Consider the following 18,046-nt stretch of genomic DNA (forward strand, 5'->3'; position numbering starts at 1 on the left):
TATCGAAAATTCATTGAAAAATTTCTTAAAATTCATTTAATTGACATTTAATTGATTTGAACGAAAAAATTGGAACATTTCTTGAAATTCATTCAAAACTAAGGAAGATTCCAAGGTGATGACATGTTTTGACAAACGAACGCGGCGAACTCAGGAACGACCGAAAAATGTCAATACAAAATAATACGCTAGCTCGTGGCGACACTAAAATTCAAAACATCATTTGTACTGAGATGTCGTCAGCTTGGAAGATTCAAACAGTGATAATTAACGATAAATGCTTACTTGCTCCTGTACAATTACTGAATTTCCGTTGAAATCATTAAATTGAAAAAATAAATCTAATTTAAGAACTAAGTATATGTTTCACCGATATCACTAAACAACGTGATAAAGTATAAAAATGACCATTTACTGAAGCATTCCATCAGTTTTGTTCTTAAGAGCCCAAAGAACATTTCTATTTATCTAGAGAGAAAATGGCCAGTCCTTTGGATCTGTTCGGTTTTCATGTGAACGTGTCCAAGTTTTTCGGTATATTTGAGATTGAAAGTGAATCTAAGATGTTGAAATCTTTGATGGAGTTTCACACCATTGGCTATCAAATATTGGTGACATATCCTGCTTTAATACTGTTCCCGTTGTCTATTCTGGACTCGCCATCATTGAAACAGACGTTACAAATAATGTTCATTGTTTCTGCTTATGTGAATGCATCCTTCAAGACGTTCAGTGTTTACACAAAGCGGAAACGATTGAGAGAGTTGTGGTCGAAACTCGATCACCCTGATTTTGTTGCAAACGATCATTTCGAAATGAGGTAAGTTCTGTTCTGAAAAATGAATATGTAATTTCCTTTCTCAACAAGATCTAGCCAGAACTAATGATCGTTGGATTGCTCATCCAATCGTAGATTATTTGAGGTGATGAAATTTAATGTTCATAAAGTGATCAACGTCTTTTCATGGTTCGGTGTTATAAATTTAATTGTCGTATGCATGGCACCGATGATGGAGTGGAAGAAACGTTTACCAAGTCCAATATACTTCCCGTTTGGATTTGCTGAGACGAATGTAGGCTTTTATTTCGCATATTTATATGAGTGCCTGATTGCCGTTTATGCAGGGATAAGCAACATAGCAATCAACATGTATTTGTTCGATTTGTTCGTTTCAATTGAATTCCTACTTTTGCTATTGAGCTCTCGGTTAAGCCGATTGGGGTATGCCAGTGGCTGCAACGAACCATTCAACAGCACATCGTACTCAAGAAAATCATTTTACCGGGAAATCTGTCAATATGTAGAATTCCACTTGAAAATTAATGGGTAAATTGCATGCCAATATTATTTAGTGCACAATTTATTGTGTGGATTTTCTACTCGTTTTTCATAGGATCGTTTGTGAGATGAATGCACTGGTCAATGATTTGATTTTCATTCAAGTAATACAAACCGTTTTCGTTCTCGCCGATTCATTGATTCTTTTGATAGCGGTAAAACTGAAAACACAGCTTCTTTTTCCAAACAAAAATCAACTAAAACTTTTTGTTTGCAGTACGATTTAACAATCGCAGAATTTATTGTTCCAGTCTTTTGGTTGATAACTTTTTTGGCTGAGACATTCATCTATTGCTATTTTGGCAGCAACATCAGTTATGCGGTACTTTTATTGCTTTGCATTAAAAAAAAACATATTTTCCATCTATCTCTTCTTTACAACAGCAATTGACAAAATATCTATTTCAATTGTTACCCAATCACATAGTTCGATAGCGTTCATCATAGCATTTACTCCAGCAATTTTATTGCATTTGATCGAAATACCAATTTGGCAATGTTGAAAATGTTGACCGTCACGGGAGCACGACAAATAAAGATTTCCGCTGTTGGTTTCGTCCGATATGAATTGAGCTTGAACCAATTATTAATGGTGAATGAACACTCTCTAGAACAGACATAGAATAATAATCACTAACCCAAGTATGTGTCCATTCACAGATTTTAAAGACAACATATTCGACCGTAATGCTTCTGAAATCAATGTAAAGCCGCACAACAACTTTTATTTAACCAAATGGCAAAAACAAATCATATCCACAATGCACTTGACAAATCAGCACGAAGAATCGAAGATAAATTACTAAAGAAAAAAACTCAAAAAAAAAAACTAAAGCAAAACACCACTGAATGGTCTTGATAAGCATGAGCACAACAACTTAATACTCCACTTTAGTTTGTTTTCGTTGCTAATTTCACTTGTTCCTAGCAATTTTCGACCATCATAACAAATTTGTCATGTTCTATCGATTCAAAAATTATATACTAGACAGCAACTCCACATCGAATCGGAGCAATTTGCATAATTCGATTTTAACATCGGAAATCAGGTAGCTACGTTTTAATTTGTTGGACTAAGCATTGATCCCATTTTTTTTTTAAATCGAACATCACCAAACGAAACCTATCATTAAATCAAATTAGTTTGACTTGTGAAATGAATGTTGAAGAGACTCGCGTTTGAGGATATGAAAATTAAAACGAATAATTGGATTTCGTACTAATAACCCTTTATTATGAATCGATTTGTTACCACAAAAGTAGAGAACTGAAAGCCGAAATGTACAAAAAGCCTATCAAACGCATGGCAACTATTATATTGAATAACTGACAAATGCAAATCGCTCTAACGTGCCCTTAAGTGATAATAAATGCTTTGATTACACCTTTTTGGAATTGACTGTTATAAATAGTTATAGTTCAAAATTTCGAAGAATCAAAGTGATTCTTAGTCCGTTTCAAGCAAGTTCAAAGGTACATATTCAACAAAAGAGTGCTAAAACTAAATTCCATTCGCTCTCACCATGTCGCAACCAGTGCAGAAAATACGTCGTCCTTTGGATCTTTTAGATTTCCATGAAACAGTGTTCAAGTTTTTCGGCACATTCGAAATTGCAAATGCGTCGAAAGATGTAAAGTTATTTATGAAATTTCATGTGATCGTGTATCAGTTACTGTTCACCGATTTGGGCTTTGTACTATTCACTTTGTCTCTTTTGATATCTTCATCGGTCAAAGAAACGTTACAAATATTGTTTGTGATTTTCGCGTATTTGAATGCAGCATTCAAAGCCCTTACATTTTACCGGAAACGAAAACAACTGGCAGCCTTATGGGCGAAACTCGACGATCCTGATTACGAAGCAAAGAATCATACCGAGGATGAGTGAGTGAAAAAAAAAAACAAGATTTGTTTCTTCATGTGAAATTAGAGATTATGTATTGCTTATTGATTTTGTACCTTTCAGATTCGTAAAAGTGTTGAATTTTCATATTCGAAAAATTATCAATCCATATTCGATATTCGGCGCAATCAATCTTATGTATGCCTATTTAACGCCGGTGTTGGAGCGAAAAAGACACTTGCCATACAAGATGTATGTGCCATTTGAGATTGATCAAACCACTGTCGGCTTTTGCTTGGCATACTTGTATCAATTGGGCAACGTTGTTTATGCGGGCGGAATCAATATTGCTGTCAATATGTACTTATTCGATGCATTCGTTTCTGTGAATTTCTTTCTGTCACTGTTAAGCTCACGCGTCAGCCGATTGGGATACACCAGTGGATACAATGAATTTTACACCAAAATACCGCACCAAAAACAATCGTTTTATCGAGAAATTTGTAAATCGATTGAGCTTCACTTGAAAATTGATGGGTAATTAAATTGAATGCTTTGCTAAATGTGTTGCTACAATCAATTGCTTTGCTTTGCTTTGCTTTGCTTTGCTAACAGCTTTGTTCGTGAGATGAACACACTAGTCAACGATTTGATCTTTCTTCAAGTCGTACAAGCCGCTTTTGTATTCGCAAATTCGCTGATTCTTTTGATCGCCGTACGGAAAATACATTTTGCACATATTTTTCAGACAAAACGTAACTAGAACTTCTATTTCAGTATGAATTGACCGTGGCAGAGTTTAACATGACTTGTTTTTGGTTGAGTGCATTTCTGGCTGAAATGGCCATCTACTGTTATTTTGGCAATAACATTATTTATACGGTAGTTCACCTGTCTTTTAATTTTGATTCAATTCGACCATAATTTGGCATATCTGATTGATTTTTACAACCAATTTTCTACAGTTTGATAGCATCCAGCACAGTATTTACTGCAGCAACTTCAATGCGTTTGATCAAAAAACCAGCTTCGCCATGTTGAAAATGATGATGGCCACCGGCGCACGTAAAATGAAAATCGTTGCCGTCGGTGTGTTACGGTTTGAATTGAGCTTGCCGACATTACTGGTGGTAATTGAAGGAAAAAAAAAAATCATATTCCACATCATTTCAATTGAAGATCAACTTTTTTTCACTTTGAACGATTTTTTTTCCCTTGCATTTGATGATTCATTACAGATTCTAAAGACTACGTATTCCATTGTGATGCTCATCAAGTCGATGTAAAATCTTATTCAACGAAAAAGTTTGATATAATAAACGAGGTATAAAAAGAGAATTGTGATTGAAATAAATTTCAATTTCGTTGAAAACATTTGATGGTATTTATTAATTGGCCTTTGAAACCACAGAAAATCAACAAATCTTTACGCATCGCGCTGACCCCAACTCTATAAATAAGTCACTATCAGAGCACAAGTTAATTTAGGTTGAAATCGGTTGAAATATTATATTCTGCACGCGTTCAATGAAACACCCTTTTTCTCTTCTCCAACTCAATGGAAATGTTGTTTATAATTTGAAAATCCAATAAATTAAACGTGTGTGATGTTTGTTAGCTGCTAAATTTCATTTTTTGTAATAAATTCCCTGCATCATATTTGTAGCTAAATATAGATATTTTTACGTGTGTTGACTGACACTCGCTGCTTTAACATTTTGTTTCTTCTCCTGTTTGAACTGGGCTGATGAAAAAGCGTCAAACTCTTTCCAAATTAACTTCACATCATTCATTCATATATTTTCATTTCGTCAAAAAATAAATTAGTTTACTTAATTCAAACATAAATTGTCATAAAATGCCATAAATCTTCGCGATATCCGTTCGTTTTTAAAAAAACACGTCTCTTCTTTCGACATCTATGCCAGAAACGAACACAAACACGATCGGTTGACAAATTGAAAAGCCTTGTTATTTCTAGATAGATGACTAGTTGGGTCAGTAATCGGTGTCTTCTTCTTTGAGTATGCCCAATTGACGTGCAACATTTTTAACGTTCGCTATCACCTCCTCTTGGACCAAATTGAAACTCATCGCCAGCAATGAAATACCAAACAATAAATATAAAGAGCAACCGGCAATTTTGATTTCTTGATCGCTCACATCAAAGATGAAACTAGTGTTTTGCGACGAATACGAACGTGTCTCGCTTAGCGCCGATTGATTCAGCCCTTGAGCTGGAACTAAAAAGAAAATGAATTGTTAATCGTATGCATAAAATGTGCTAATTTTATTTAGTTTACCGAAATCGCCAAAACCTGCAAGAACCAGAAAGAAAATGTATCAATCAATGGGATCCACAGAAGGAATGTAAATGATTTTTTTTTTATTTGCAGTGCATATTGTGCACTGAATTTAAAATCAAACATTCATTACCTATGGTAGTCAGTGTTATGAAACAAAAGTAGGCCGAGTCCAAGAAGCTCCAGTTCTCCGTTCGCGTAAAGTAAAACGCTCCGGCGATAATATAGCCGATTACAAGGAATACGCATAACCAAATAGGCACTGGTCGCACAGGAGTGTCCGATACATAATCGATGCAGTCATCGTCATAGCCGGCCTCTTCGTCGAATGATTCCATGAGTCGTGCTTGTCGATGAATGGCAAAGCCCATTGGTGACATAATTCGTGGCGATGGTGGCAAAGTCTCTTTTCTTTCCCGTTTCTTGGGCTTTCGCATTGGAACTTCGAGCTCAATGCATTCATCTTCACTGGGCATCATGTCTGGTGGTAAGGGAGGTGCTAAATAACGCGAACGTTCATTTGGTTGCAGTCGCTTTGGAATCGGTTCGGGCGACACTTCTCTCGATGGTGAGTACAAACTTTTACGGTTGCTTTGTGATGGTTGCATTGACCGTGATCGATGTTCTCGATCGTCCCGGTGATTTCGTTGCTCATGATGCTCCCGTTGCTCGGTTAAACTTTCCCTTCGTATAAAGTCGTCGATTGCGTATTTATTACATAAAATTGGCACATCATTTTTTGCCCTCAACGCACGAGGATCAACTGACTGAGAACGCTTTTCTGAAAATGGGATGGATGTTAGAAAGTAAGTTAATTTTTAGTAACGACTCGTCACAGTTTCACCATTGATTCTGGATCGATGACGTCCACGCGATGCTGGCAGCGTCATGGTGTAGTCTCGCACATTGACTTCGGGTACCATTCTCGGTTGTTGATGATGATTATTATTTTCATATCTGGACATCGAATGCGCTCGAGCTGATCTTTGACTATGACCACGAGTATGAGAGCGTCGATCCAGTGACTGCGTATTGTATGATCTATGCGGAAAAGGATTAAAACGTTATGTAAATTTGACATTTTTAATATGTTTTTTTTTTTTCATAATTCATTTTGGTAATGTACCTTCTTAGTGACCGTTCAACAACTCGTTCTCGTTCCACGGTGTGTCTTTCTTGCCGCAATCGATCTCTATTCCTATGACGACTAAAACGTTGACTTCTATTGTATGACGGCCGTTTTATCGCCATATCATCTGTGCCATATCTAAAATCAGAAGGAAATTCGCATAAAGTTAGCCAAATTTGAAATGCACTAAGGTTGCGTTGCAATAAAATAGAGATTTTGACGACCTACCTCAAATCCGTATCTGAATATGCGTGTGACATTTTTGACATTCTCGGATCGAAATATGAGTCAATACCAGAATCGGCTGTGCGTTGCGATATTCGCACCGATCGACGCATACTAGCACGGTTCGAGAAGCGTGCAGATTGATTGTGCGATATTGATCGTTGGAATTCTGATCGACGCGGCCGTCGTTTTGGTTCGCGAGTGCACACAAAACAACAAACACGCCAATAAATGAACCTAATTCAGAAAATGTCATCACAATTTTTCGTGTTTTTTATTTCAATATCAACAGAAAAAAAAACATGAATTTCTCAATAGAATCAAGTGATTGGCTTGAATCAACGGAAATCTTACCTAAACGAACTCGCCATTATGTCACCAATGTTGGATAAACACAGCAACATCAACGGAATGCCCACGATTGCGTAGAAAATGGTTGAAATTTTGCCAGCTGTGTTAAAAAGAGCAAAGCATCAATTGAATACACCGAAAAGCAAAAATGACAATGCAATAGTTACCATCAGTCTTGGGCGAGATATGGCCGTACCCTGGGAATATGAAGAGACTCGATTTAGATTCATTGATTGAGAATGGGTTTTTCCATCATTTTTTTTTTCAATAAAATAAACAGTCACATAAGATCAAGGAAAAATAATTAAACTGTCGTGAATCTCTTCCGCCAAGCTAAGGTTTTTGCAACAACCAAAATTCGCAAAATAAGGTTTTGTACAACGTATATGTAGAGGAGCATCGGAATAAGCGAAACAAAAACAAGAGAATTGAAAAACAATGTCGTTCGTGGGAGATGATGCCAATTCTTCAAGTTCAACTAAATTGTATCAGATGCAAACTTTAGCGTAGCACATGCATCGCATTGTATAGATTCAGTCTTGAATCGGCTCAAAGATCTTTGATTGTTCCATGTGTGTGTCATTCGGTCAGCGATTGCATAATCCTTGATCGAAACGAGTGGCAAAAAACACACGTTAAAGTTTTACGACGAAAATAGTCATACAGCATTGTGACTAGAAAAAAATTCACACGGAAGTTGCATCCCGTGTTGAAAATCACCAAATTCATTCATCTGAACTCATTTACTTCATGATTTTCGTCTGGGCAGAATAGAATGAATCAATTTGTTGAATGAAGGCGGCAGTAACAGAAACCATTAAAATTTTTCGCTTGCATGAGTTCAAAAGTAAAAGGTTGTTTTCGATGTTGAAATCCAAATGTTTGAGAGCAAACGAAACAAAAACGTGAAACAACATTTCAGAAATGTGCTTGGTTCCGAAAATGTGTCTCAATATTTACATTCTAATTTAAAATGCTTGCTTTGTATTTTTTAGTTCGATTCTCACATTTTGAGAAAAATATACACGAGGACATGCTGCGGGAATAAGATGTTGTCATATCACATAGAAGTGTCATTGTGTAGAAAAGAAATGTGTCGAGCGACGAATAGCGAATGGCAAATGACCAAAAATGCTTCCAGCAGAATCATCAGTGTGGGCTAAAATCTAGGTGAAGGCTATTGCTACATTTTTATAGTTTGAACAGTCATGGTGGATGCCTTAAAATTTGGTGTATGCTCACATCTTGGATGAAAATGAATCGATAATGATTATTATTTTCTCATCATGACACTGAACGTAATTCTTTTTCAGCAAAAAAAAATTTGCATTCTATTTATCGTTTTGTGTGTTCCTCAATCCCATGTAAATCGTACGAATTTCAATGCAAAATTGGTGTTTATATACAAATTGAGTTGAAAGAGATGAGAACGAGAAAAAAGCCATAATAATCGTATGGGGTCAGTGTGTGATTGACCGCGGCCAAGCGAATAAATTTCATTACTTGAAATGAAATTAAAAGCGTTTTGATCGTACTACGCGTACACAGCGCGAATAGAGTCGCAAACAAAATGAGTGATGGCATTGTTTTGCGTGGGATGATCGTCATTAGAGAGTGAACGGGTAGAACTACTGTTGCTGACGACAATTTGTATTCGAATCAATTGAGTCAATAGAGTGAAAAACGATTTTCTATTCCATCTTGACGACAAGTTTTCTCGTCACGAACGAAGCAACACGTCGATCCGAAACGAAAAAATGAGTGTTTTCGAATGGTGATCTAGCTGAAAATTGAACGAAATCTGGTTATGCGGGCACAAGCGGTCGTTTTCATGTTTCGACTTTTATTTTCGAGAGCCAATAAATTTACCGTTAAATTAATATTATTCGAAGCTATTTGCGTAGACTTTTCCTCGTCCAATTTTCAACAAATCAGCTTCGTATAACATGAGCACCGGATATGCTTTTCAATATCTAGCTAAACCATATTCAATTAAAATTTTGCGTTGTTTTTCTTTCTCTTCTCTTCCTCTCCGCTTTGCAGTAAAATTATATGCCATTTTATGGGTCTGTCATTCAATTGTGCACGCTTATTAGCAGCGACCATTGCTTTTGTACGTTGACGCCAAGTGTTCTCATTGCAACTCTCACAGTGAGCTCACTGGCTCTAATGACTTTTTGATACTTGCTGGCTTTTTTTTTTATTGTTGTTCGTTAAGCAAAACTGCATCACCCCTTGCCAATTACATAAGGCCTCGTTAAACTGAATTTGTGCATCAACATGAAGAAAAACGTTCCAAAAATCAACACACATACTCGAAATTTTCTTTTTTTGCGATTCACTTTTTCAATAACTGCCACAAGTGTGACTGCATCATGTCATCCATTCTGTTGATAAATAATTGACGTTGTGGAAAATGCAGTTGCGCAAGTGGCGTAATTTGTTTTTCTCTCCTCTACTGTAATACACTGCACTGGAGAGGCGATAGCGTTCATTTAGAAAATTAAACCATTAAATTGTCATGTGTGAATGCCTTTGAAAATGTGTAATAGCAAACATTTTTTTTTCTCAATTGTTTGACCAAGTTTTTTTTTGTTTTGTGTTTGAAAAACTTTGCCGCATTTACAAAATTTCGTTTGACTTTGCTGTGCCCATTTTTTGATTCTTTGCAATAAGTTTCCGTTACATTGGCTATCTCCACCTTTCGGTGTCTGTGCTTGTGTTTACAGCATGCTGCTGCAGCATGTGAACTGGAGTGTGAGTCAACTCAATTGATACAAAATGCGAGAGAATAAAACACGCACGCAGCAGCATGTATAAGTCAAAACAAACGAACGACTCATTCACTAAAAAAGAAGTATAAAATGAAAATAAAGAAAAAGAAGTATATAAATAACGATTTCATTCCAAGGTTTATTAACTTTAAGTCACCGCCATACAACGTAGCACACACATACGGAAAATAGTCATCAAAACGTGAATCAAATGAATGCAACCGACGACCACCGCATTGTTGTGTGTACGCTTGGTGGGCCCATACCATTTTTTGTCGTGTTTATAAGAAGAAATGCGTTTCCTTAAGACAGATCAGTTTTGTTTAGAACGCGACGCACGCAACAACTAAAAAGACCCAATCGAGTGATTTTGTATTTTTTTATCAACAACGACAAAAAATTGCACGCGATACAATCGAATAAGTGAACAAATTTATCGAAAAATATACTTCTCTGTTAAGTTGTCAAACAATAGTTGTGTGAAATATAACGATGAGAGGTGCGAGCAGTTTACATTTTTCTATTTAAAAAAAAAAAATCCAATTTAAATTTTCGTTTTCTTCGTTCGGCTTCGTTAGGTGTCACAGTAGTTTGTTGTTTGCTACCATTCTTAATGGTTGTTGATTCACAAAAAGATTCCAAGTGGTCGTGGTCGTCGAATAATCGAAATAGTAATATTGATGGCGTGCGTGATCGCCTGATCGATCGCAGAAAATATGAGAGCTTAGAAGATTTTCGGTAAGAAACAGATTCAAATAGTTAAGACGGTTTTTTTTTTCGGTGCTTTAATTACCCAAATGAACCGCAACAAAGTGGAACGGGAAACAAAATGGTTATGTAATTGATGTAAAATGTGCGCATTTTCAGCGATCGATATGAAGTGAACGAGCATACAACACGAAAACCGAACACACAAAGCGATGAGTTTTATGGCAACGGCATCGGCAGTGGCAACGGAGGCTTCGGTGTTGGCAACAACGGCGGTGGATATGGTTTCAATGGCCCAAACAGCGGCGTAACGTAATAATACTTTTTTTTTATTTTAAGACTGGCGAGGCGAATCCCATTTTGTTCACTCAATTTGAACTAAAATATGCTTCTTGTTTTCGTTTCATTTCGCCTATCTAGTGGAAATGGTTATAATAGTAATGGCTTTGGCTTGGGCGGAATTCCACAAGGTTTGGGCGGAATTCCACAAGGTTTGGGCGGAATAGGCCCAAATAACTTTAATAATTATCCACTATATGGAAATCAGTTTAATGGGCCATATAATCCAGGTTTTGGTATGGCTAATTTATGATGCGTTTGAAAAACACTATAATAAATATTAGATCCTCTTTCAGGCTATCAACCAAATAACTTTAAACCAGGTTTCAACAATAATTTCTATCCAAATGGTGGCTTTCAACCAGGCTATGGCAATGGCATTAACGGACCCATTAATAATGGATATTTCCCAGGCGGTGGTGGTTGTAAGTTTATCGATTAATTTAGTTTCATCTCAATTTCGATTTAAATTTTCAAACATCAACGTAGAAGCATACGGTTTGAATTCAATGTTAATGCTGACCTCAGTCGACACTCAGTTGAATTTATTCAAAGAAAAAAAATAATCACACATTGTTCCATTCACTAAAATTGAAACTAATGCATTTGGCGATATCAAAGATGATTTGCTTGATCTTTTAGATGGACCAAATCGATACCCGGGCGCTGGATACAATCCATTGGGAAATAGTGCAGCAAATGGAGTATTAGTTGGTCCCGGAGGACCAACCGGTTTATATGGCCGCCCTCCAAATTATTATGGCCCAAATCAATTAGGATTTAACGGTGCTGGCGGCTTCGGGCCAGGCATCAATCAAGGTGGATTTAGTGGAGCACCATTTAATAATGGATTTAACAACAACTATGGCCCACCATACAATGGCATTGGCGGAGGTGGTTTTTCACCCAATGGAATCATTCCATTCAACAGCAAAGCTGGATCGGGAATTCTCGCCGATGAAGGCAATGATTCAAAAGAGAGATCACTTGACAAAAAAACCAACGAGTAATTCACTCGACGCAAAAACTTTAAGCGAACAAAATTAGATATAGAAAAGAGTCGAATTTAATTTAATGCGCCGAAACATTTGTACATAGAATATATATTTTGAAAAAAAACTGTGATCTACATGGAATGTCAAGTGACGATTTGTTATCGAAATAATGCGCGGATAATGTTGAAGGTTATATAATCAATAAGAGTATTTAATATATGAAACATTTATCGATGCACCGAAAAATCAATAAAAGTGAAAAGAAAAAAAATTAATGTATTCTTCTTTCATCATACCAATCGCTGCGAAATAATTCAAATGCTATTTATATAGAATGACGAAATTCTTACCTATCGTTGTAATTACAATAATGGAATAGAATAATGCGCCCATTCGTGTCCACTGCAATCGTTCGGGATTTTCAACACCGTCCCATCCGCCCGTTTTCATTGTTTCAAGTATGTTATTTTCGAATTCAAGTAATTTCTCTGAAGCATGATCGGTCCACTGCTTTTCATGTAGATATATTTCGTCTTGCGTAAACGTCCACAGATGTTGTGATAAATTACCTCGAATATATTTCACTTCACTTTTCATCTGTCGATCAAAAAGAATAATTCGAGCGTTCAGAAAATCGGTCATTTGGATTTGAAAACAACTATCTTTGGTCATGATTTATCGTATTTATCTTTCATAAACAACTGGTACGTACATGTCGCTCATTATCGGCTTCCAGCCGTTCGAATAAATACGAGCCCATGAGACAATACGCGACTACCATTGTGATAAGCATCACATGCGAAAATATACACGTGAACACTTTCCATGACATACATAAACAGCTGGTGCAGCGGCCACGTTGTTTTGGAATTTTTTCTACATAATTACCCGTGTTGGGCGCCATCGAAGCGAATTTTTAATTTCAATTTGGTCAATGATACGGATCAATGATACGAGAGAGACACGGAGTGAATGAAACAATTGAATTACGAAAAACTATTGTATTCGACGTGACGGTTTATCGGGTGATGTGAGAGAGTGCAGTTGAACCGTGTCTGTTCAAGATCAACTTGACTCTACAGCATGTCAAAAACACACGATCGCACTGTTCAATATCATCGATTTGGCAATTCACGTCGTTTCACATGCAAACACCATGCAAACCATTTTGAATTTTAATCATTTTTTCTCTTTCGAACCCATTTCATTCCGACAACTTTTGATACACAATTCGTTTTGGTTCACAAGAAAATCTGGATCGATTTTGATTTATTTTTTTCTTTACTTTGTATTTACAATGCACAGTAATAATAAATTCACTGACACATGGCGAATCACACACACACGATGGAAAAATTGGTAGAATTTTTGTGTATGTTTCAATTGGGTTTGGTGTTTATTTTTATCGGCGATTTTGATTCATGTTTAGGATTCCACCGTTGTGCGATCTTACGCAAAGCGCGTTTTCATGTAAGCCAAACCCACAATCAGCACCACGTCGTGCACCATATAATCCAATTAATATTCGGTTCACTTGTTCGCACGGAAAATAAAAGTTTAAATTTATAGCCAACAAGTTTATAAATCTTTCAAGTCACACACACGAAATACACAACGCAACACCGTCGACGAAAAATAGAAAAGAAGAGAAAAAAAAAATTCTTTGTGTGTGATTTAGTGATGACCAAAACATATGAACAATTTGTTCAACATTTTTTGTATTCCTGAGTTGCGTGCGGTATGTGTATATTTTACTACTTAACTTAATCAGTCTGGCTGATGTGAAACATTGAGTGCGTATAGAATGAAAATGATCAAGATATGGAAAATCAATCTCGAGGGAATTCAGGCGAAAAACGCGTATCAATCGGAGATCACGAACTCAACTGACTCATGTCAAGAAGCGCCGACGAGATGCTTGTGCGTACTGGTACAAATGGACGATCGGTTTGAACGAACGATTTCCAACGAAAACGCGTGAAATACCCGATTCGGCGCACAACATCATCGTCTACAAACGTTGTCGTCTTCTTATTATTTTTCCAATCGTGAAGCCCGTGATGAAAATGCTGTTCACGTGTGTGCACGTCGTCGAGTGGAGATCTGAACAGAAACAGAAAATATATCGAAGAAAATAGAACTACGAAAAGTTGAAAATGTTGAAATGTGCACGTCATTTTCATGCCATTTTCCACAGATGTCGATTGAACCGCATCAATGTTTAGACTTCGGTCATTTCTCATATGTATACTGCTTGAACTTGTTGTTTACACATGATTTTCTTGTTCGATTGCATTACTTAGGCAATTCGTTGGGCTTTGATCTAGTCGACTTAAAGTAAAACCCGTATTTAAGACAAACGCGCGCACACACACACACACAAAATTCGTATGCATTGAACGACGGATATGTCAAACATTACAAAATAAGAGAGAATAAACAAACTTTTATGATCAACGAGATGACTTTACACATTTAGTCTCCGTCGCACACATTTTTTTCTTTTATTATGTCTGCAAAAATACGACGTTTGCTATTTTTATCAACGCACTGACCAAGTGAAGTTTCAATTTCTTTTTCGACGATTCATTCTTGAGAATTTCACTCCGTAATATAATTGACTGTCTGCTTTGTTAGAAACAATGAGCTCTGTGTTGTTTGTGTCACTGAACAAATTCAGACCAAAATGAAGGCTGCAATTGTTAGTTGCGTTGATGATTCGTTTGGCTCTTTTTTTTAGAAAGAAAAGACGAGTCAAATGACAAAGAAATTCACCAGAAGGTGGAAATATCAATCCGAAGATCACTGCCTTTTTACCGCTCGCGGAAAAATTTTCCATGCTTGCGGAAAAATGCCATACGAAAGTGCACACGTTGGATTGATACGTATTAACTTTTAAAGTGCTTCGAAAATTGATTCAAGCGCATGCAAAAGTGTATCGATCATCAGTAGCCTATTTCACCAAATGTTTTCATGAAAAGTTTTCATGAGATTTTCTCCTCAAGTTTTTTTGGTCAAACAAATATATCCAAATGTAGCAATGAGAAAATCTCAATAGAAACGTGAAAATATTCTCATTTTCTTTGACATTATTTTGAGCGCCAACTTGAAATTTCGAGATTTTTTCACAAAAATGTGAGATCACATTATGGTTGGCTCAAAAATAAATGAAAATTTAAAATTTGCGCTCAGAATAATGTCAAAAAAATGAGAATATTTTCACGTTTCTATTGAGATTTTCTCATTGCTACATTTAGATACATTTGTTTCAGCAAAAAAACTTGAGAAGAAAATCTCATGAAAATTTTTCATGAAAACATTTGGGGTCTAAATATTTCGTTTACTTTAACACGTGTTAAGTCGATTTTAGTGATAAAATAACACTAGAACCTTTTCTGAAGTACTATTCCTACATTTACCACTATTTCGTAAATTATCACCGAAAATTGGTACTAATGGATGTATTTAACACCAAACGTAAATATTTCCGTTGGAAATACCACCAATATCGGTACCAAATATGCCGATTTGCCACTAACACAGATTTTCGTACTATTGTAAATACGTTCTTACTTTGGAGTTAGCCACAGTCCGAAAAAAGTTATCACGAAAAAGAATATTCTTATGTAATTTCTGTTGAGTTATCCCATAATTTCGTGTTATAGTTGTACCCACTATTTACTAGTATTAGGAATATCACCAGTTCTGGTTATATGTGTTGCCAATATATATTATTAGTTGCAATTTCGATAATAATTCTCAGTGATTAATTTTATTTAGTTCACACTTCAATTTTTTTGTTCAGTCAATATGAACTCACATGTTTCCGAAAGACATTGTTGGATCAAAGATAATCAAATTTAAAAAAATTAAACAACAATTTTTCTATCTCTGGAGCCTGCATTCTTATTGATACTGATCCAAAATTGATATTTTTCCAATTTATAAGATTTTTTCGTGGATTAGTTTCTTAGGCTTGAAAATAACTCGAAATTTCCCGAATTTTCTTCAAAACTTCCAAAAGGTTTGAGAAGTTAGATTTTTAACCTGGACAAATTTTGAACGCATTGAATGATAATTTTGAGAAAAATAAATGAAACTTCTAGCAGACTTAGAACTTAGACTTCAAACCTGAATAATAATTTCAAGCCGTTTTTCAAACAATATCAATTTTCAGAACAAATAAATGAAATTTTTAATTTGGCTTAGAATTATTATTCAGGTTTGAAGTCTAAGTTTTAAGTCTGATAGAAGTTTCATTTATTTTTCACAAACTAATCATTCAATGCGTTCAAAATTTGTCCAAGTTAAAAATCTAACTCCCAAAACCTTCCAGAAGTTTTGAATAGAAATGAATTAGGCTTGGAAAAAATCAAAATTTTAGTTCTTAATTTGATCTTGTTTTAAAAATAATTCCAAAATATGCAAGAAATTTTTTGTAGATATAAATAGCTGAAAGCATTTCAAACAAGTAAACAATGTTATTAAACAATAAAATATAATTGGAATTTGTAATAATCTATGTTAAAACAGAATTTGACGTCATTTGACCCTTGGTGAAATAGGCTGCAGGGAGAATATTTTGAAAAACAATAAAGCCATTTTCGAGCATAAAAATTGGTTCTTCCATTGTTAGGCCAGAAACTTAAATAGCAACCCTCGTATTAACTTTTTTCATTTCAAATAATCTCTTTGTTAATTAATGGTTTAATTTAAATGCTAAATTGTATTTTTTTTATTTCCAAAAATTTCAAGCGATAATTTAATCGAATTTCAAAGGATTTTTTCCTGCACCAGATTTCACTTTTTCAGTAGATTTTATGGTTTATTTCAAAATGATCTTTTGGTTTGATTTTTCGAATGATTTTGAGCGATATCTCGTGTGGGCAAATCGAGTTACCATCAAAAATGTTGCTTAGCATGAAACAAACGAAGAAATTTTCAAAGAATGACTTTTCTCATCACATATGGCGCTGTAACTCCCTTCACAGCTAGAAAACCATTCTGAAAACTTAATGGCAGCTTCATGACGACGAAACGAGACTCTCAGCCAACTTTGAGCGATATCTCGTGTGGGCAAATTGAGTTATTATCAAAAATATTGCCCAGTATGGAACAATATATAAAAGACAAAAAATGTTAGTAACAAGGGAGTTGGCCTGTTCAGCCCAAGTCTTCAGAAAATCAACATATTGAGAATCCCTATTCCCAAATCAAAGAAAATGTGATTTTCTACCGATTAAGACACTTACATTACCTACTAGCACCCATATGGTCGATCAATATCACCTAGCATGAAACAAACGAAGAAATTTTCAAAGAATGACTTTTCTAATCACATATGGCGCTGTAACTCCCTTCACAGCTAGAAAACCGTTCTGAAAATTTAATGGCAGCTTCAAGACGACGAAACGAAACTCTCTGTGATGGACTGGCTCAATTTGGTCCAATTTCTGATACATCCAAGATATTTACGTAAGCTACCTCCTGGCCAAATTTAAGCAAAATCGCTCTGCTATTTTGTAAGTTATCGTGTATACAACGAAATTTTAAAATTTTCTCGACGATCGCTATACTTTCCTTCACACTTCGTGTGCGGAAAAGTAAAAATAGTGAATTTGTTAAAAATCTACTAAATCTAGGATAACACGTTTCCCTTCGGATTTCGAATTGAGTAAATTTTCAGTCATTTTGAATATTGTAGTCGTATAACTATGATGTCGACAAATGTTAGCCTGATGCTCAGATATTTTGTCGTTATTTTAACATTTTTTAATGGATTCAATTTCACGAATTGATCGATGGCAAATTTATCGAGTGTGAATTCTTCATTGAACCCAATATTTCATGATTTACTTTTCCGTGCCTTTGGAGTAAAATTTAATTTTGGAATTAACGGAATTAAACTCCATTTATCTAAACTTCACTTAAGATTATTTTTTTTACTAACGAATCATCTAATAAACGCTATCTATTTTCTGTTCTGAAACAAACATGTTTATAAACATGACCGTGTATGGTAATCTTTCCACCAATCAT

General features: G+C 35.5%; 1 protein-coding gene and 1 long non-coding RNA gene across 2 annotated transcripts; one reads left to right on the forward strand and one right to left on the reverse strand.

The window, feature by feature from the left end:
• Positions 1 to 2,346: 2,346 nt before the first annotated feature.
• Positions 2,347 to 13,977, reverse strand: LOC129568678 (uncharacterized). The gene is made up of 10 exons (XM_055446872.1): positions 12,720 to 13,977; positions 12,358 to 12,604; positions 7,359 to 7,388; positions 7,195 to 7,291; positions 6,844 to 7,077; positions 6,613 to 6,753; positions 6,331 to 6,527; positions 5,620 to 6,267; positions 5,487 to 5,501; positions 2,347 to 5,426 (listed from the first exon to the last, which is right to left on the reverse strand). Exons 1-10 carry the CDS (start codon positions 12,909 to 12,911, stop codon positions 5,182 to 5,184), a joined length of 2,046 nt encoding a protein of 681 aa, XP_055302847.1. The 5' UTR covers positions 12,912 to 13,977; the 3' UTR covers positions 2,347 to 5,181.
• Positions 11,159 to 12,271, forward strand: LOC129568756 (uncharacterized). The gene is made up of 3 exons (XR_008687984.1): positions 11,159 to 11,248; positions 11,309 to 11,437; positions 11,655 to 12,271. It is a non-coding gene; the product is annotated as an uncharacterized LOC129568756 (long non-coding RNA).
• Positions 13,978 to 18,046: the final 4,069 nt, after the last annotated feature.

Source organism: Sitodiplosis mosellana, unplaced genomic scaffold (assembly GCF_009176505.1).
Source record: "Sitodiplosis mosellana isolate CC-2019 unplaced genomic scaffold, AAFC_SMos_1.0 Smas_scaffold_1, whole genome shotgun sequence".
Lineage (NCBI taxonomy): Eukaryota > Metazoa > Arthropoda > Insecta > Diptera > Cecidomyiidae > Sitodiplosis > Sitodiplosis mosellana.

Bases quoted from the DNA above. Each gene is read 5' to 3' on its own strand.
- LOC129568678 (XM_055446872.1), bottom strand. From the start codon at position 12,911: ATGGCGCCCAACACGGGTAATTATGTAGAAAAAATTCCAAAACAACGT. The intron at 7,078-7,194 runs GTAAGATTTCCG...TTTCTGAATTAG, and splicing joins ATAATGGCGAGTTCGTTTAG to GTTCATTTATTGGCGTGTTT. The intron at 6,754-6,843 runs GTAGGTCGTCAA...TTCTGATTTTAG, and splicing joins TATTCAGATACGGATTTGAG to ATATGGCACAGATGATATGG.